The sequence below is a fragment of the Megascapheus bottae genome, chromosome 14, assembly GCF_031878675.1.
Source record: "Megascapheus bottae isolate mThoBot1 chromosome 14, mThoBot2.hap1, whole genome shotgun sequence".
NCBI classification, from domain to species: domain Eukaryota; kingdom Metazoa; phylum Chordata; class Mammalia; order Rodentia; family Geomyidae; genus Megascapheus; species Megascapheus bottae.
Window position 1 is genome coordinate 32,230,742 of NC_143522.1, and position 20,381 is coordinate 32,251,122.

The following is a 20,381-nucleotide window of genomic DNA, read 5'->3' on the forward strand; positions in this document are numbered from 1 at the left end:
GGTTCTGTGTTCAGTACTGGAGCACTGTGGTCAGGATGGTTCTGTGTTCAGTACTGGAGCACTGTGGTCAGGATGGTTCTGTGTTCAGTCAGTACTGGAGCACTGTGGTCAGGATGGCTCTGTGTTCAGTACTGGAGCACTGTGGTCGGGATGGTTCTGTGTTCAGTACTGGAGCACTGTGGTCAGGATGGCTCTGTGTTCAGTCAGTACTGGAGCACTGTGGTCAGGATGGCTCTGTACTCAGTCAGTACTGGAGCACTGTGGTCAGGATGGCTCTGTGCTCAGTCAGTACTGGAGCACTGTGGTCAGGATGGCTCTGTGTTCAGTCAGTACTGGAGCACTGTGGTCAGGATGGCTCTGTGTTCAGTACTGGAGCACTGTGGTCAGGATGGCTCTGTGCTCAGTCAGTACTGGAGCACTGTGGTCAGGATGGCTCTGTGTTCAGTCAGTACTGGAGCACTGTGGTCAGGATGGTTCTGTGTTCAGTACTGGAGCACTGTGGTCAGGATGGCTCTGTGTTCAGTACTGGAGCACTGTGGTCAGGATGGCTCTGTGTTCAGTACTGGAGCACTGTGGTCAGGATGGCTCTGTGCTGTCAGTACTGGAGCACTGTGGTCAGGATGGCTCTGTGTTGTGTCGGTACTGGAGCACTGTGGTCAGGATGGCTCTGTGTTCAGTACTGGAGCACTGTGGTCAGGATGGTTCTGTGTTCAGTACTGGAGCACTGTGGTCAGGATGGCTCTGTGTTCAGTCAGTACTGGAGCACTGTGCTCAGGATGGCTCTCCTCAGGGTGGCTTGTCTATTGTGGGTATAAACAGTCTTCTTTATCCATGCCGAGGGCATTGTGGCCTGCTAGGAGCACTGTGTGGGGAGAGGTCTTGGATCCAACAGACGCCTCTGCACCACCTTTCCACCTCCCGCCTCTTACCTCAGGCAGAGAAAACTACCTTCTGAAGCAGGGGTCTTGCTCAGACCTTGTCCTGTGGTGTTAAGCGTCCGCAGTGAGCTCCCTGGCCATCTCTCCACTTCCGTGGTTTGTCTTGATTTTTTTTTCTCTTCTTGGGTGAAGGCCTCTGTGCCTGGATGCTGTCCTTGAGTTCTTCAGCTCCAGGCTAGCACTCCGTCCCTTGGGCCATAGTGCTACTTTTGCTTTTGTGGTGATTAATTGGCAATAAGAGTTATAGACTTTTGTGCCTGGGATGTCTTTTTTTTCCCTCCAATTCTGGGATTTGAACTCGGGGCCTGAGCACTGCCCTTGGGCTTTCTCAAGACTAGAGCTCTGGCCAGGGTCTGGAGGCCACGGGAAAGCCTTCCTGTGGAGGTGCTCCCTGTGGGAGGAGGTGAGGGGACTCTCTGGCCGCCCTGCAGCAGTCTCGAGGTCAGAGGCCTGCGGCATGGAGGGTGGGCCCACTCTTCCTGGGAACTGAGAGACGGCCTCAGGAGTAGGTGGTCTTCGCACATGTTTTTGTGAGTTTGTATTTTTTTTTTGGTCATTTCTGGGACTTGAACTCAGTACCTTAGTACTATCTCTGAGCTTCTTTGTGCTCAAGACTAGCACCACGTGAGCCCCGGCACCACGTCCGGATTTCGAGTGGTTGATTGGAGGTGAGTCTGCCTGAACTGAGTTTGAACCGTGACCTCAGGTCTGAGCCTCCTGAGTACCTGGGCTCGCTGGCGCCGGCAGTGTTCCCTTGAGAAAGCAGTAATGACCTCCTGGAAACCCTGGGGCTGCCCTGGGGCTCCACGCGCCCCCTGTGTGCACTGCCCCTCAGGACAGCACAGATGTTTCAGCCATCAGTGTTGGGTCGAGTGGGCCTGTCATGTGACTAGTCACGGCTGTGGTCAGGCAGGCCCGTGGGGACAGCTGCCACCACCAGTTGGGGAAATGTGCAATTCCGACTCTGCTCTGGGGTCATCAAACCACACATGGCTACATTTAAAATAGGAGTGGGGCTGCCTCCCCAGGGGGCTGTGGCTGGCCTCCTCCGGGATGTGGCGGAGCTGCTCCAGTAAGGACGTGGTTGGTGGGGACACAACTCTCATGGTCTGCTGAGCTGCAGGGTCCTTTGCCCCTGAGCATCTTCCAGTGAAGCTGTTTGCCCAAGAATGAAGGAAAGAGATCTGTTGAGACCCATTTCTTCTTTTGTGTCTTCCCGTTCCTTTAAGAATTTTTAAGAGGGAGCCTGGCCCAGTGGTTCATGGCTGAAATCCTAGCTTCTCATGAGTTGAGACATGAGAATAGAGTTAAAAGCCATGAGATTCTTACCTCTAGATCACCACCAAAAAACCCCTGGAGATGAGGAGCTGTAGCTCAAGAGGTAGCATGCTAACCTTCAGCAGAAAGGCTCAGAGACAGTGCCCAAGCCCAAAGTTCAAACCCCAGGAGCAGCAAAAATCAACGAAGGCCGAAAGCCAAAAGTGCTAGATGTGTGTAGCTAACGTGGCAGAAGGTCTGTCTCGCAAATACAAGGTCCTGTGGTCCAAGCCTAATACCAACAAGGAAGGGTGGGGAGGGAATAGAGGTGTGTTTGTGTGTTGGTTCCAGACTTGCACAGTTGAGAGTTTGCAGTGAAGGAATTGCAGTTGGTCCCTTCTGCTTGCATCTTGGAGCACAGGGAGCAGATCGGGTGGAGGTTGGCCCTGGGCTCCAGTGCCTGTGACTGGTACCTGGTCCACTGTCAGCTAGACGCAGCTGCGAAATGAGGGGAGCAAGAGAGCTAAACAGAGAAGCAAGGCTGTGTTCTGTGGGGACTCGGGGTGCAGCTAGAACTCACCTGGGGTGGCTTCTGGCCTCACAGGTCCAGTGTGTCTTCTGTGGCCTTGGAGATTTGCTCCCTGCCTATTGTTGCCTTTCCTACCTGAGTGAGAGCCCTTGGAACAAGGACTGGCCTGCACTCCCCTGCCCGCTGCCCCACCCCTGGGACCAGACTGGCTGTCGGTGGAGTTCAGTCTCCCAACACACCGTGGTGTCAGGCTGGCTGCTGAGTTCCTGGGCATCTCAGGGGATTGCTGTGCTGTGCGCTGAGGGCTGAGGCCTTTGCAGGATGGGAACCATCCAGATGGCTTCTCTTGAGAGCCCAGCTCTTGGTGAGAGCAGTTGTAGAAGATAGCCATGACACACCCCTGGGTCATTGTCCCCAGACAGGGTCCAGGGGACTTGTCAGCCAAGCTCAGCCACTGTACTGCACCCCGTCCCTGCTGTGGCTCGGTGGCAGAACACTTGCCACTTGGGATCAATGCCTAGCACAGTAGTGGGAAAGAAAACACTGCATGGCGGTGAAAGGTAATGAGTGTGAAAATATATATATATATATATATTATATATATTTAGAGATCTCAGTGTGCAGATCTATAGCAGGTGCTGTCCTGAAGCACTGTCTGCAACAGAGCAAGCGCTTCTAGGAAAGACGCTAGGCCTGTCCGTTCCATCCAGATCCCGTGCTGGGACTGTCATCCTCACAGAGGCAGAGGCCTCCTACCCCACCTGGGTGGTGAGGCGGGGCAGGTTCCATCTTTTCCTGAGGTGAGCTTCCAGACCAGAGGATGGAACCACACCCTGAAGGTGACAGCAGCAGAGACCTGGGAGAGCTGGCCAGATGCCTTTAAGAGATGGAGGGCTGTTTCTGGGGGGAAGCCAGGACAGAAAGCCATGAGGGCGGGTGGGGTTCTGGAAGCTGTAGTGAGGCCTGTCCTAGCTGAGGTCATCAGGCGAAGGGTCTCTGCTGCACATCTCCTCGAGGCCAGCAGCAACACAGCCTCTTGTGGACCTGGGAACCAGAGGGACAACCTGTGCATTCACCTGCCCTGGACCCCTGGCCGGGCCCTCCCACGCCTCTGCATCTCCCCTCTGCTCTGATCTGGGGTCTGCAGGGCTGACCTTCTTTCCCCCATCTTGCCTCCTAACTTGTGAGCATGGTCCTACGTCCTTTCTGCCTGGTAACCTCCCCTTAAAGGACACTGTCCTTTCTGAGCCCTGGCCTCACGGTTGGAAGTGGCTCTGTTAAATGCCTGGGTAGCTTTGTGAATAGGCACATTTAGCCTGTGTATCTCTGATGATGATTATTTGCAGGGATTTGTGTCATTTTATGTGCTCCTTACTTTTTTTCTCCTTCCTGTGTTCTGTCATTTTTTCCTTAAAGATTAAGTTTTAAGTTTGATGAAAATTGGTTGAGTTTTCTTTATTACCTACTCAAAGATACTTGGTTTCTGGTCATTTCTTCTTTGTTTTTTTGTTTGTTTGTTTGTTATGCTTTGGTTGGACTTGGAGCTTGACCTCTGGGCCTGGGAACTGCCCCTGAGGCTCTTCAGCTCAAGGCTAGTGCTCTAGCACTTGAGCCATAGCTCTATTTCCAATTTTCTGGTGGTTATTTGGAGATGAGTCTTATGGACTTTTGTGCCTGGGCTGGCTTTGAACTGTGATCCTCAGATCTGAGCCTCCTGAGTTGCTAATGGGATTATAGGCATGAGCCGCCAGTGCTCGACTTTTTCTTTCCTTCCTTCCTTCCTTCCTTCCTTCCTTCCTTCCTTCCTTCCTTCCTCCTCTCTCTCTCTCTCTCTCTCTTTCTCTCTCTCTCTCTCTCTCTCTCTCTCTCTCTCTCTCTCTCTCTCTCTCTCTCTCTCTCTTCTGCTCTCTCTCTCTCTATGCCAGTCCTGGGGCTTGGACTCAAGGCCTGAGCACTGTCCTTGGGCTGTCTCAAGGCTATGGAGCTCTACCACTTGAGCCACAGCACCACTTCCAGCTTTTTCCTGCGCATGTGGTACCAGTGAATTGAACCCAGGTCTTCGTGTGTGCTAGGCAAGCACACTACCACTAGGCCATGCTCCCAGCCTTCTTTTTCATTTCTTTCTTTTTTCTCATAATGTATAGAAGGTATATTCGCCAGATAGTGGGTGCATTACTTCTCACACATTGATACCCCTTTTCTTTTCCATTTCTTGGAACACGAGACTTGCCTTTCAAGGGTCAGCATCCCCCTTAGCCCCCAAAGAAAGCTGGCTTGTGCAGGCAGGCATCTGGTTCTTGCTGGGGTAGTTGGTGCTCTGAGCGCTGTGCCACACAGCTCGTCTCGTTTGTTTGTATTCTGAGGTGAATGTCTAGGTCCTCTAGCAACTCCATATGCAGGTGCTATTTTCCAAAGCAGCCACGCCGTTTTTCATGTCATCAGTGTGGTAAGAGGGTACACATCTCTTGGCATCTTTGTGGGTGCTTATAACCTATGGTTTTCCTAGTAGCCATCCTAACAGGTATAGTTATGTCATTGGATTTTTTTTTTTTTTTTTTTTTTTGCCCATCCTGGAGCTTCAACTCAGGGCCTGAGCGCTGTCCTTGGGCTTTCTCAAGGCTAGTGCTCTATCACTTGGGACCCAGCACCACTTGTGGCTTTTTTCTATGTATGCAGTACCAAGGAATCAAACCCGGGGCTCTGTGCATGCTAGGTGGGCCTCTACCACTAGGCTACACTCCCGGCCCCTTTTCTTTCCTTACAGGTGTGCTGTAATTCCACCTGTGATAGTTAGGTCAGAGTTCTAGACTAGTCCGGCAGTACCATCGTCCCGCCCTGAGCTCGGTTCACAAGCGGATGTGGTAGCTCTTGTCTTGAGCCCCTACACTGGGAGCAGGTGTGGAGCAGGAAGGGATGGCTGCTGGCCCTCTGGATCCTCGGGCTCAGGTGCCCGTCCAGTGAAGCTGAAGCCAGGATGCTCCGCAGTGTGACGAACAGGTGAAGGCTGATGGCTCCTGTGTGGCACCGTGGAATCCATGCGGACATGTGCGTGCCCTCCTGCCACATGCCACGGGTCCCTCTGTGCCAGCTGTGCTGTGCTCTGGCTCTAGCTCCAGACTGGTGGCACCACCTCTGCCCATCCCTGATATTCCTGGACACAACTGGTCTAAGCTGTGGCAGAAAGGTGGCCAGGCTGTCCTGGTCCGAACCCTGGCCCTGAGCACCGGCCATTTAGACTGCTGACCTCCGCTCCTCATCAGCAGGGAGCAGCTATGTTCAGATAAGGCTTGAACACTGGAGAAAGCCAAGCTCAGTTGGTGAGGGCCACCCTGGTGTACCACGGGCTCCTGAGGAGACAAGCGCCCCGCAGGTGAAGGTATGGAGCGTACCGTGTGAGGAGTGAGCCACAGCCGCTCGTGGAGCCTGCTCCATGTGGAGTTACCTCCCCATGGTTGATGTGGCGGGGACCTTTGACAAGAGACTTCTCGAGGCCTGGCCCAGTGGTGTGGACAGCCCTGAGGACACTGCGACACTTCTGGGGTGCTAGCCTGGAGCATTCCCCTGCCTGAAGGCTGTGCCATAAGAGCGGCTTCTGGACACAAAAGACTCTTTAGTTTGCTCTCCTAACAAAACTCCCGGTCAGCGGGTCCGGGGCCCACACACAATGCCACACAAGGTTGAGGTCTTAACTGTTTGCTGTCCATGTGCTTGAAGGAAAGAGGTGGACCTCAGTGTTGTCAGAGTTCCAAACAGGGTGCCAACGTGTTGTTTTCACAGTGTGCTGGACGTGGAGGCTCCGGATGGGAGGGAGCGAGGGCTGGGGGAGGCTGGCTGGCAGGAGGATGCCAGGAGATGGTGCTCAGGGCGGCCGCTGAGAGGCTGCCTACAGATCAGTGCCTCCGTGCCATCGCTGAGTACCTGGCCTCTGGTGGCCTGGAAAGCCTCTGCGCTCTGGGGTGGTGGGTGTTCCCTATGGCACTCCTTCTGCCCCACTGGCTGCCATCTTTTACTTCTTGCTGTGAGCAGATGTTTGCAAGCCCAAGCTCTTGGCAGTGGCTGCTTGGCTGTTGCTAGAACATGGGAGCCACAGTGGCGGAGCAGGCAGCTTACCTCACGCTAAGTGGTCCCTCGGGGCAGCCTTACTCCCCTAAACTGAGGGCATTCACACACCACCTGCCAAGGCAGCTCTGGAGATCCACTCGCGGTTCGCTTGCTGTGTACACTGACGCCTTGCTGTGGAGGCCTTCCATGCCAAACTAGCCCACAGCTGGCCTGTTTTTCTGGAGGGTTATGGATAGGCCCTTGACCATCTCCATCAGTCCACAGGGCCATGAACCAGGGGGTGGCCTGAGGCACAGCTTGTGTTGCCCAAAACGCGCTTGCCACTGTTGGGCTCCTGGCACCCCTGGGGAGCCTTCTGTACTCACTCTCCTTTCCAGCATAGCAAGGCGTTTCTACAACAGGCCCTAGGCCCCTCCCCTAGACACCTGTCCACCATCATCTGTGGCTGCACCTGCTGGAGAGAGCAGGTGAGCACTAGAAAGGGTGGAATGTGACAGCCCAGAGCCCTCTTGGGGCAGATGGACAGTGTGGAGTAGCATGGCTGTCCAGGAGATGGACTGGAGTTGGGTCAGTGGGGCAAGGAGGGCCTGTGGGCAGCCCAGTGAGTGGGCTCTGCAGAGGCCTGGAGCTTTTCCTTTGAGACTGAAACTGCCAAGAGAAATTGGGCAGAGACGATGGCTCGTCATGCATGTGTCCCTGGGCTTCCTTGTGGAGCCTAGGAAGAGACTGGAAGGCAGAGTCCTAGAGCTTACGAAGAGAAGAGGGGGGCTGGGAGTGTGGTCTAGTGGTAGAGTGCTTGCCTAGCATGCACGAAGACCCAGGTTTGATTCCTTGGTATCATATATACATAGAAAAAAAAGCCAGAAGTGGTGCTGTGGCTCAAGTGGTAGAGCTCTAGCCTTGAGGAAAGTCCAGGGACAGTGCTCAGGCCCTAATGCAAGCCTAGGACTGGCAAAAGAAGAAGAAGGAAGAGGAGGAAGAGGGGCAGGGAGGACACAGGCCTGGGACCAGGCTCTTGAGGAGCCACTGCAGTGACCGCAGGCTAGCTTTCCTGGACCACCAGTAGGGACGCCCAGGAAGGCAGGGCGGGTGACTCCCAGAGTTCAGAGCGCATCTGGCTGGTACCTTTATCTCCTGCTTTGGGCTTGACCAGTTTCTTCATCCACAGACAATTGGAGAGGAGATGTGAGGCCAGCGTCAGGAGCTCAGAAGAGCTGCCTTTGGCCGTTACCGTTGCTCTGCCCGGTGCTTGCAGGCCTCTGGCCCCAGGGGTTTGGCGCTTCTCACTGGTACTCTGGGTGGTTCAGAGAGAAGTTGTGCTTGTGGATGAGTCTTGCTTTCCTCTCCAGTTTGTGGGAAGCTGCTGCAAAAGAACTCTTCTTCACAAAAGGCTCAATCCAAGTCAAACCCAATCTGATGCTCGCTGCTGGCGGGAATGTAAAATAGTGGAGCTGTGCTGTGGAAGGCCTTGAGCCACAAAAGCTCAGGGACAGTGCTCAGGCTGAGTTCAGTCACCAGGTCTGACAAGCACTGATGTGTTTGTCACATGGAGTGGAGTCAGAAATCGCAGTGACAGGGTGCAGGCACGTGGTGCCCAGGCCAGGGAGGGGAAGTGTATTCAATGGTGCAACTTCAGATCTGCCAGATGGGCCAGCTCTGGTGACAGATGACGGGGGCCCTGGTCGAAGGCCAAGCCTAGCAAAAAATTTTCAAGACCTTACATCAGCCAGTAGCTGGGCATGCAGTCATCCCTCTGTCACCTCAGTTACCCTAGCACCAAAGCCCAGGTTAGACGTAAGACTCCTAAAAACAGGTAGAGCTGGGGCCGGGAGCGAAGGCTAGTGGTGGAGTGCTCACTTCCCATGCAGGAAGCCCTGGGATCAATTCCTCGGTACTGCATACACAGAAAAGGCCAGGAATGGTGCTGTGGCTCACGTGGCAGAACACTAGCCTTGAGCCAAAAGGGTCCATGGTCCAAGTCCACGCCCTGAGTTCAAGTCCCAGGACTGGCAAAAAGAAAAAAAGCTAAAGCAACAGGGGTTTGTTTTTTTTTTTTTTTTGCCAGTCCTGGGCTTGAGCTCAGGGCCTGAGCACTGTCCTTGGACTTTCTCAAGGCTAGAGCTCTACCACTTGAGCCTCAGCACCACTTCCAGCTTTTTTCTATGTATGTGGTACCGAGGAATCGAACCCGGGTCTTCATGCATGCTAGACAAGCACTTTAACCACTAGGCCAAACTCCCGGCCCCAGCAACAGGGGTTTTTTGTTGTTGTTGTTGTTGTTGTTGCTATGTTGTTTCTTTTTAAGGAGATCAAAAAAGGGCACTGAAGTGGAGAGAGGAAGGGTGACACATGCCATGGTATTCATTGTACTCTATGTATAAAACGAAGTATGCAACTGTGTGCAGGGACGAGAGGGAGAAACTGCCCGGCATGGAAGAGAGGGTGACGTTATCCAGGAGGATTTTACTCATTCCTCACCTTACAGAAGTGATACCTAGAACACAGAATCCCTAGGTATCTGTAGAAAGTCAACCTGGTGGAAATAGGCGAAGGACTCAGCAACAGTCGGCAGGAGCACCTGTCTTCAGAGGACTGCTGGTAAACATTGTGCTGTGCTGCGTGTGCCCTCCGCTGACGCTGGCTGGCTCTGGTAGGCTAGAGCACAGGCAACCAGACACGAAAGGCTAACCATATGCCACTTTACTGATGGCCACTGTCCAGGTGGCCCCCCAGCCCTGTGGCTGGGTCTAAGGTGGCTCTGTCACTGAAGCCAGGGAAAGGAACAAATGGGTTGCCACCTGGGAAGCGGCATCGGTCACCTCTGCTTCCCCAGACCAGTGGTGCCTGTTCAGCAGTCTTCCCCAGCTGTCCACAAAGGGGAAGCTGCCACCCAGCCCGCATGGCACGTGGGCGGCCTGCCGGGGGACAGCTGGCAACCGCGGCGAGTCATGGAGACACCATCTTCTCAGGACAAGGGGTCTCATGCTGGGGGCACACCGTCTTTTGTGGGTTGTCTCTGTCGATCTTTAAGAGGACACCGTGAGCAGCATGGGGTGGGGGGTGCTCTGAGCCCCTTCACATGTTCTGAACCAACGGGCGGCTCTGCTTGTTAGTCAGACTGTGGGTTTCTTTTTGGGTGCTGATTCAAGCACCAGCTTGAACTTGCCATCTGGGTCCTGGGTCTGATCTTTTGGTCAAGGCTAGCACTCTACCACTTAAACCACACATTTACGTCTGGCTTTTTTTTTTTTTTTTTTTTGCCTGTCCTGGGCTTGAACTCAGGGCCTGAGCACTGTCCTCAGACTTTCTCAAGGCTAGAGCTCTACCACTTGAGCCTCAGCACCACTTCCAGCTTTTTTCTATGTATGTGGTATGGAGGAATTGAACCCTGGTCTTCGTGCATGCTAGGCAAGCACTCTACCTCTAGGCCACACTCCCAGCCCCCTATGTCTGGCTTTAAAAAGTTTTTGTTTAATTTTTTGTCAGTCGTTAGACTTGAAGTCTGGGCATTGGTGCTCTCCCTGAGTTCTTCAGCTCAAAGCTACCGCCCTACCCCTTGAGCCACAGTGCCACTTCCATGTCTACCTTTGTGGTGGTAATTGGAGATAAGAGTCTCATGAACTCTCCTACCTGGGCTGGCTCTGAACCATGATCCTCAGATCTCAGCCACCTGAGTAGCTGGAATTATAGGCCTGAGCCATCAGCACTTGTGTTTTGTTTTTCAGTTTTCTTTTTTGGAGGGGTGGTGTCAGACATGGGCTTGACCTCTGAGCCTGGATGCTGTCCCTGGGCTCTTTAGCTCAAGGCTAGTGCTTTACCACTTGAGCCACAGTGCCACTTCCAGTTTTCTGGTGGTTAATTGGAGATGAGATTCTCATAGACTTTGCTGCATTGGCTGGCTTAGAATCCTGATCCTTAGATCTTAACCTCCTGAGTAGCTAATATTACACACATGAACCACTGGTGCCCGGCTCTTGTGATTTTACTTTATACTTTCCTAATCACTAAATGGTATTGAGCATGTTTTCTTTTTTTTCTTTGTTATCTTTTTTTGGATGAATGTTTAGGTATTTTGTTCACTTCTCATTAGGTTCTTTGCTTTCATATTTTTTGAGTTTTGAGAGTTCTTGTTATACCCTAGCTGAAATCTTTTGTGAAATATGTAGCTAGCAAAAATGTTCTCACACTCAAAGCTTTTCTCGTAATATTGCAAGTCTTAAACTTTGATGAGGTACAATTTATCCATATCTTTATTCTGTTCTTTTCTACCCCTCTGTCAGAACTGCATTGCCTCAGTTATTGTAGGTCAGGGTGAGTCCTTTCTCCAACTTGTTTTGACTGGTCTAGCTCTTTTGCATATAAAACTTTAAATCACTTGATTTTTTGAGGTGAGGGGTGTCAGTCAGGGAGCTTCAACGCTTGAACTCTGGGCCTGTGCACTTACTGTTCCTGAGCTCTCCTTTTTTTGGCGGGGGGTGGTGGGGGGCGTTGCTCTAATTTTTTTATTAAAGATTTTTATTTTGATTTTTACATCAAATTTCAAATGTCATGTTTAACAAACAAGTTTTCAAGGAAGGAATCTCTATATACAATCATTGGCACATAGATTTTTTGACTATTAGGAACAATATTATGAAACTAGTACAAAAATATATCTTTGAGTCCCTGTGTTTCACTCTGGAGTATTTATCCAGAATGGAATTGCTAATCACATGGTAACTCTGTGTTTAATTATCTAAGGAATTGCAATATCATTTTCCACAGTTGCTCATTTAATATCTCAACGAATGGCACAGAATTTCTCAACATCTTTTCTAATGTTTTTAAAAAATTTTTTTTATTGAAGAATTTATTAACATTGATTTTTACATCTTATTTCAAATGGCGTGTTTAACAAACAAGTATTCAAGAAGGGAATCTCTGTATAATCACTGGCACTTAGTTTTTAGAACATAATCAAAATTAGGCCAACGGTTTGTATATCATAGATACATATTAATCAGCGTAATAAAACATTATGTCTATAGAGTCATAGATTTTTATGTTTGTATAGTTGTGTTTATATTTCCCATACTATGTCCATAGCATTGGGTATGCAAATATTGAGTCCTCGCTCTTGTACTGTTTGGATCTAATAGCCACATATTAAGGATACCATGCACCTTTTGTTCCTTTGGTCTTGACGTCTCACTCAACATGATTTGCTCTAGATTCATCCTCTTCCCTGCGAATGCCATTATTTTATCTTGTCTGTTGGCTATGTAGAATTCCATTGTGTATATATACCACATTTTCTGTATCCATTCATCTGCAGTAGGGCATCTGGATTGTTTCCATCGCCTGGCTATTGTGAATAGTGCAGAGATGGACATAGCTGAGCAGGTGTCCTTATCATATCTTGGGTCATGCTGTTCAGGATGGATGCCCAGGAGTGGTATGGCGGGATCGTAGGGAAGGTCTATTTTCAGTTCTTTAAGAAACCTCCACACTGCTTTCCAGAGTGGCTGAACTAGTGTGCATTCCCACCAGCAGTGTAGTAGGGCTCCTTTTTCTCCACAACCCCACCAGCAACTGTCATTGTCTGAGTTCAAAATCTTGGCCATTCTTGTTGGGGTAAGGTGATATCTTAGGGTTGTTTTTATTTGCATTTCCTTTATGACCAAGGATGATGAGCATTTTCTCATATGCTTTTCTGCCATTTTATTTATTTATTTTTTTTTTTTGCCAGTCCTGGGCTTGAGCTCAGGGCCTGAGCACTGTCCTTGGACTTTCTCAAGGCTAGAACTCTACCACTTGAGCCTCAGCACCACTACTGGCTTTTTTCAATGTATGTGGTACCGAGGAATTGAACCCGGGTCTTCATGCATGCTAGGCAAGCACTTTAACCACTAGGCGAAACTCCCAGCCCTTTTCTGCCATTTTAATCTCTTTTTTTTTTTTTTGCCAGTCCTGGGCTTGAGCTCAGGGCCTGAGCACTGTCCTTGGACTTTCTCAAGGCTAGAACTCTACCACTTGAGCCTCAGCACCACTTCCGGCTTTTTTCTATGTATGTGGTACCAAGGAATCCAACCCGGATCTTCATGCATGCTAGACAAGCACTTTAACCACTAGGCCAAACTCCCAGCCTGCTTTTTTTTTTTTTTTTAACCAAGGTTAGCACTCCATTACTTTGAGCCACAGTGCCACTTCAGGTTTTCTGGTGATGAATTATAAAGAGTCTCACAGATCTTAGTGCCCAGGCTGGCTTTGAACTCTGATTCCCAGGTCTCTGCCTCCTGAGTCCCGAAGGTGACAGGTGTGAGCCACCAGCGCTTAGCTGCATTTTATTGATTTTTTAACAGCAGCAACAACAAAAATCTTACTGGAATTTTACCAGGATGACGAGCTACCTGCAGATCAGTCTGGGGAGAGCTGCTAGACACCAGTGAGCATGGCGGGCGCCGCCTGTTTGGGTCTCTGTCAGTATTTAAAAGTTGGTAGTGTGCAGCTCTACACTTGCTATGAATGTGAATCTTTACCTGGTGCTGTTGTAGGCGGAAGGTTCAGCCCCTGACTTCTAGTTGTTTGTGCCTGGCATGCGGTATGTGATGGCTTTTTACCAGCGACCTGGCATCCCATGGTTTCAGAAAGCTCACTGGTTCTCAGAGCTGGTCTTCACATTTCCTGCATTCCTCGGATTCTCTACATGTGCAGTCATAAAGTCTGCAGATGAGGGTCCTTTTGCTTTTCCTTTTCCTGTCCTGATGCCTTTTCTGTTCCTTCGTCACCTGTTGTTCTGGCTAGGATACCCTGAGTGGCTGAAGTTGTCACTTCAGGCATCTTACACAAACTCTTTAGACAAGGAGCTGTCCCTTCCGTCCCTTCCTGACTCTCGATGTGGTTTTGTCATGAATGACTCCACTCTCCACATTCTAGTGTTTCTCTAACCTGCCCTTCCAGAATTTCCAAACTCCTTCCAAACACTAATTCCAAAGCTTCTCTGATGGGTCAGGATAGTCACAGCAATAGTTTCACTCTTGGAACCAGTTTTTTGTATCAGCTTTCTGGCATTATAGCAAATATCAGTGATAATCGACCTATAAAGGAAGATTTATTTTGGCTTAGACTTCCCTGCACAGGCTGGCTTTGAACCACAATCCTCACATCTCAGCCTCCTGAGTAGCTAGCAGTATAGATAGGAACCACAGATGCTTGGTTTGGCTTCATTCTTCCTTCATTGTGTATGTGTTAACATTTCCTTTATCTCTCGTGGGCACCCAGGCAGATTCCACAGCCTGGCTGGTGTGAGTGGTGCTTCAGTACACACACGTGTGCAGATACGTCCATTGGATGTTGACTTACGTTACTTTTGACCATGAGCCTGAGTGGACAGCAAGGCCATGTGCTAGTGCTAGTGTGACTGCTGTGATGAACCTCTGTACTGACGTCCTTAGTGGCTGCACGGTTTGTGCCCCACCAACAGTGTATACATGGCCCTTCTTCAGAACCCTGGAGAGGACCAGTACTTGTCATTGCTTGGAATATTGATGATTACCAATCTGACTGGGATGATAGGCGATCTCAGTGTAGTGTTGAGTTTCATTTCTTTTAGGGCTAGGTGTTGGAACATTTCTTCATGTATTCATTAGCCATTTGCACTTTGAAGACTTGTCTGGTCAATTCATTTGCTCATTTACAAATTGAAGATTGATTTGTTGGTTGGTTGGTTGTAGGGCTTGAACTCTAGGCCTGTGTGCTGTTCCTGAGCTCTTCAGCTCAAGGCTACCACCCTACGCCTGGAGCTACAGCACTACTTCTCCTTTTCTAGTGATTAACTGGAGATAAGAGTCTCTTGGTCTTTAGTGCCTGGGTTGGCTTTGAACCTTGATCCTCAGATTTTAGCCTCCTGAGTAGCTAGGATTACAGGTGTGAGCCACCGTGCGAGTGCCCTGCTATCCCTTGGCTTTGGTTTTCTGTCCTGCTTAGCTCCTATGGCGCTCTGTGTGGAGATGGCTGGGATAATTGCCTTTGGCTCAGGTTGGCTGCCTCTGCTGTGTGGCCCATCCGGCTGGGACAAGCTCCCATCTTCCTTCACTTCTCCCACCTCTCAGTGGGGGGTGCACATAACCTCCCTGTTGTCACCAGAGCATCTAGAATGGGGCAGGACCCCATTTTAACTCCGGTGATAGGGAGTCTACAGTTTTGTAGAGGATGTTCATGGAGCCCACGCCACTCCAAGATCCCGAGCCAAGTTCATCTGACTCAGTACCCCTGAGGCCTGGGTAGGAAGGGTGGTGAAAGACCTCATATCCCACATCCCCGGCATGGAGCCTGAGACATGGGATGTGCACACTGGGGAGAGGGGCAGGCTTCCCAGCTGGCCTCTGCTTGCTGCCTTCTTGCTGCTTTAGACCCACATGTTGAGGATCCTGCAGCAGCTCAGGATGGATGCTGAAGTCTGCATCACCCACAGAGACAAGCACAGCCTGCTCGACCTAGAACTCAGTGGCTGGGTCCTGCATCATGTGGGCCCAGCACGTTTACCTGTGCTGTATATACCATCTTTTTTTTTAGGCAAGCACTTTCCATGAGGCTGAACTCCTGCCTGCCCCCCCCCTTTTTTTGGTTGGTTGTGGGCCTTGAACTCTAGGCCTGGATGTTATCCCTAAGCTCTTCAGCTCAAGGCTAGTGCTCTACCATATGAGCCACAATGCCACTTCCAGTTTTTTGGTTGTTTGTTGGAAATAAGAGTCTCACAGACTTTTCCTGTCTGGGCTGGCTTTGAACCGTGATCTTCAGATCTCAGGCAGGTCAGGCTCTGCAGATGCAGACAGGGCAGTCATGTGTCCACTCTAGGGATAAGCCACTGGCATTACATGTGTCACCCACCCCAGGCAGGGCAACAAGCATCTTCAAGCCACCTTAAGGCCTCAGAACAGGGTCTGGAGGTAAACTTGGAGTTAAAGGAGCATTCACACCTACCGGGAGGGTCAGGCTGTGGGATGGAGGCCAGGCCGGAGGGGGCTGTGTGGGAGTGGGGTTCAGATTGGTACCAGCGCTCTGGGCTCTGGGGACTCTGTTTGCTCTCATGTGCCAGGCTCAGATTTCCTCTCTGGTCTGCCTCTCCTGCCTGTCTCCAAGTTCCAGAATGACCAGAGAGCAGGCCTAACCAGCTGCCCAGTGACAACTGCCGTGTTGGAAGGCGCCTGAGACCCTCCCTAGACTAAACTCTGCGTCTTTACAGGTTGTGCAGCCTGACCCTGAAGAAGCTGGCCGTGCTCCGGGAGCTGGAGAAGGAGCTCATGTCGGTGGTGATTGCTGTCAAGATGCAGGTGATCATGCACCCACTCCAGGCTGGACGGTGGTTCCCACGGGCTTCCCCTCCCTGCTCTCAGCTCTTCCCACTCAGAACCCTCCTAACAAGGGAGAGGTTGTTTGTTTGTTTTTGTGGGTCGTGGCACTTCTTGAACTCTGGGCCTGGTGCTGTCCCTGAGCTCTTCAGCTCAAGGCTACCACCCTACCCCTGGAGCCACAGCACTACTTCTCCTTTTTTAGTGATTAATTGGAGATAAGAGTCTCACAGTCTTTAGTGCCTGGGCTGGCTTTGAACTGTGATCCTCAGATCTCAGCCTCCTGAGTAGCTAGGATTACAGGCGTGAGCCACTGTACCCAGCTTAACATTGGTTTTTTTATGTGCAATCATTGGCACATAAATTTAAGAACATAATTAAAATTAAGCAAAGTCTTTTTATGTCGTAGATACATATCCATCTATGTATCAATATGTCTATAGAATATATATCCTATTATATCTTTACATCTATTATATACATTACATCTTTTACTCCTTTGGTCTTGGCTAATCTCACTCAGCAGGATTTGCTCTAGTTCCATCCACTTCCCAGTGATTGCCATTGTTTTATCCTGTCTGGTGGCTATGTAGAATTCCATTGTGTGTATATATATATATATATATGTACCACATTTCTTTTATCCATTCATCTGTAGTGGGGCGTCTGGGTGTTTCCATCACTTAGCTATTGTGAATAGTGCAGAGATGAACATGGCTGAGCAGGTGTCCTTATCATATCCTGGGTTATGATGCTCAGGGTAGATGCCCAGAGTGGTTTGGCTAGGTCGTAGGGAAGGACTCTCCAAACTGCTTTCCACAGTGATTGTTCTAGTTTATATTCCCACCAGCAATACAGTAGGGTTCTTTTTTCTCCACATCCCTGCCAGCATTTAATCTTGTCTGAATTCCAGAATCTTGGCCATTCCAATTGGAGTAAGATGGTATGTCAGCATTGTGTTTATTTGCACTTCCTTTATGACCATGGATGATGAGCATTTTCTCATATGTTTGCCATTTTTACTTCTTTTGATAAGCCTCTTTTTAGTTCCCTTGCCCATTTAGCAATTTTTTTTGTTGGGTTTGGAGGGATTAGTTTCTTGTTCCCTGTAGATATCGGATATTAAGCATTTGTCTGATGTGTTGTTGGTAAATACCTTTTCCCAGTTGGTTGGCTGTCTTTCTATTTCAGTAGCATGTCTTTATCTGTGCAGAATCTTTTTATTTTTAGGTAGTCTCATTTGTCAAGTCTCTCCAATCTGTTATGACCTGGGACTGTTCAGGAAGTTTCTTCCTGTGCCTATGAGTTCCAGTGTCTTTTCTACTCTGCCGTGTGGTAGTTTCAGGTCTGATATTGAGGTTTTTGATACATTTTGAGTTATATGTTCATGCATGGTGGCAGGCAGGGGTCAATTTTTAGTTAAGAAAGGGGTTTGACTCCATAAGGAGCAGAAAAGGGCTCTGAATCAGAGCCTTTTTATTGTTTTCTTCAGGGAGCCTGTGACAGCCTTGCTTTAGCTCCCCGCCCACCCAAGGCCCTTGCAGGAGGATAAGTGACGGACTCTCTCGGGGAGGAGCAGTCTCAGCTCCATCCAGGCGGCCCACCATTCCTATGGGCTGCCTTACTGAGTGGGGTCCCGCCAGGACCGGATGCACTCTCGGGGTGAGGTGTAGCTCTCAGGCCTGGCTGCCCGGGCCGCCCTGGCTGCCCCTGCAGCGGACCGCTCTCAGAGTGTGGTATGTGGGACCTTGTGTGCACCTCTCACTGCTGACCCTGACCTCTTCCCCAGACGTGTGTTCTGCCCAGAGAGCTCACGTTCAACCTCTGCCCCCTCCACACCTCTGGTGGCGACTGGCATGTCCGGGGCAGCAGGAGTGGTTTGCAGAGCCCGCCACGACCGCCCCCGTGGGCCGTGTGCCATCCTCTCACCACCAGAGGAGCGCTCTGGAGCCCTTCCCCAGAGGTGCACCAGGTAGGACTGTGTCAGAGGGACCCTAGACAGCAAGGCCTTGCCCTGAGGTGGCTCCAGACTGGTGGTGAGCAGCATTCTGCACGGAGCTGGGGTAGTCCTGGAGAGCACTGGTGTGGCCCAGGCACAAACCCATTGGAGGTCACTCAGGGTGCCCTCGGACCCTGTACCAAGACGCTGTCTGTGCTCCAGCTCCTTGGCTGCAGAGCGGTTGGGGTGTCTTCAGGTGTCTACAGCCATGCAGCACTCTACCTGTTGTAGCATCTGAACTGGCACCTTGAACATGTGCCTGGAGATGGAGGGCTGACCCCATCAGCTGACCAGTTCCTTGGCCTCTGGCTTCTGCCACCTGTCTCTGGCGCTTCTCCAGATCCTGTCATTGCTAAATCTTCCTAGTCCCTTCCACATGTTGCCATGGACTGACTGTCCTACAGACCTCCACCCTCTCTCCTGATGTTCCTGGGTGCTTCCCTGTGTCCCTTCTGTTCTGCACCTGAATCCAGTGGGGTGGAAAAATATGGAGGCAGATCATCACTGATTGCTCGTCTCACCCCACCCTGCCCCAGAGGGTCCTTGGCCTTCTGCTTATCAGGTCCCCTCCCTAGCCCAGGCCCTGCTTCTCTGCCCCCAGAGGAGATTCCGGTATGCAGCCTGGCTCCTGCTGCAGTGGCCCTCTGACTGTGCCCACATGCTTGTCCTTGGTTCCTGCCATGCCCAGGTCAGCTCACGTCCTCTGTGACGGACTCAACAGTGGGTGGGGAGGGGTCCCGCAGCTTTCCCATATTGCCTCCACAGTCTTTGCACAGGCTATGTGGATCCAGAGCTGGGAAGTGAAATGTCTGGGCAGAGCCTCATTCACCTCAGGTGCCATACCAGCTCTACACCTGTGCCCGAGACCCACTGCTTTTGCCCACGAGGTCCTGGGCCCCACACTGACTCCTGTTCTCCCAGCTCACAGGACTAGCCTTGTGCTCTGGCAGCCAGCTGCCTTGTTTCTACCTGCTTCATGCAGGAGCCTCTCTCACCTAGCACCCAATGTGCAGTTCATTCTTGCAGCAGAACCTTGTAAAGAACAATTGGATGAATGTCTTCAATCCGTTAAAGATGGGTTTAGTTTGATGTAAAGTAGGAGGTTGTATTTCATACCAATAAATGCATTGTTCACTTACTGGTTGTCTCTTGCTGACCGTGGCTCCCTTAAATCCTGTGTCTTTGTGTCTCAGTACTTAGATGTCTGTTAGTCTTACCCTGTAACGGTGGCTCTGGATCCTGTGTATTTTATTTGTCCCCCTCATTTGTTAGTACTGAGGCTTGAACCCAGACTTTCATGTTTGCTTGTCAATTGCTCTACCACTTGAGTCGTATCCACAGTTTATTGTGGGTCATGGACTTGAACTCAGAGCCTAGATTTGTTGCTCAAGGCCAGCACTCTACTATTTTGAGTGGTAGAGTTCCACAGCTCCACTGGCAGTTTTCTGGTGGTTATTTGAAAATAGGAGTCTCGTGGACTTTCCTGCTTGGACTGGCGTCTAATTGAAATCCTCAGTTGTCAGCCTCCTTAATAGCTAGGATTATAGGTGTGAGCCCTCAGCACCTAGCTTAACATACCTTGTCTGAACTGGCTTTACCCGTAATCCTCCTGCCTCCATCCTCCGAGTAGCTCAATTACAGACTGTGCCACCATACTTGGCTTCAGTTGGCCTTTTCAAGAATCCTGGTGCCTGAACTTTGGCCTTGCAAGTTAGCAGCCTGCTGTGCAAAGAGTTTCGTTAACTGCATTAACTTTGGCAGACACCCCCCCACACCCTCTCGTGCCCTCTGCCTCTCCCTCCCGGCTTCCTTCCTTCCTTTTCTCCATGGTAGTGGGGTTTGAACTCAAGAGTTGTACTTACTAGACAGGTGCTCTACACTTGAGCCATGCCTCCGTAACGCCTTTTGCTGTAGTTGATTTTCAAACTGGATCTTGTGTTTATATAAATTACCTAGTTGGGACGGCAAGCACATGTGCCCCACACTCTCAGCTTTCTTGCTGGCTAGCACTCTACCATACCTCCAGTCTGGCTTTTTCTTTTTTTGTTTCTTCTTTTTTTTGCCAGTCCTGGGCTTGAGCTCAGGTCCTGAGCACTGTCCTTGGACTTTTCTCAAGGCTAGAGCTCTACCACTTGAGCCTCAGCACCACTTGTGGCTTTTCTTCTATGTATGTGGTACTGAGGAATCAAACCCAGGTCTTTGTGCATGCCAGGCAAGCACTCTACCACTAGGCCAAGCTCCCAGCCCAAGCTCAGCCTCTTGAGTAG

General features: G+C 50.6%; 1 protein-coding gene across 3 annotated transcripts in view; it reads left to right on the top strand.

The window, feature by feature from the left end:
- The window catches only part of Pacs2 (phosphofurin acidic cluster sorting protein 2), a 60,753-nt gene that overhangs the window by 11,946 nt on the left and 28,426 nt on the right, over positions 1–20,381 (top strand). For all 3 annotated transcript variants that reach the window (XM_090344950.1, XM_090344952.1, XM_090344951.1), the window contains exon 2: positions 16,010–16,097. In XM_090344950.1, coding sequence (XP_090201076.1) covers positions 16,010–16,097 — 88 coding nt within the window. The remainder of the gene's footprint in view (positions 1–16,009; positions 16,098–20,381) is intronic.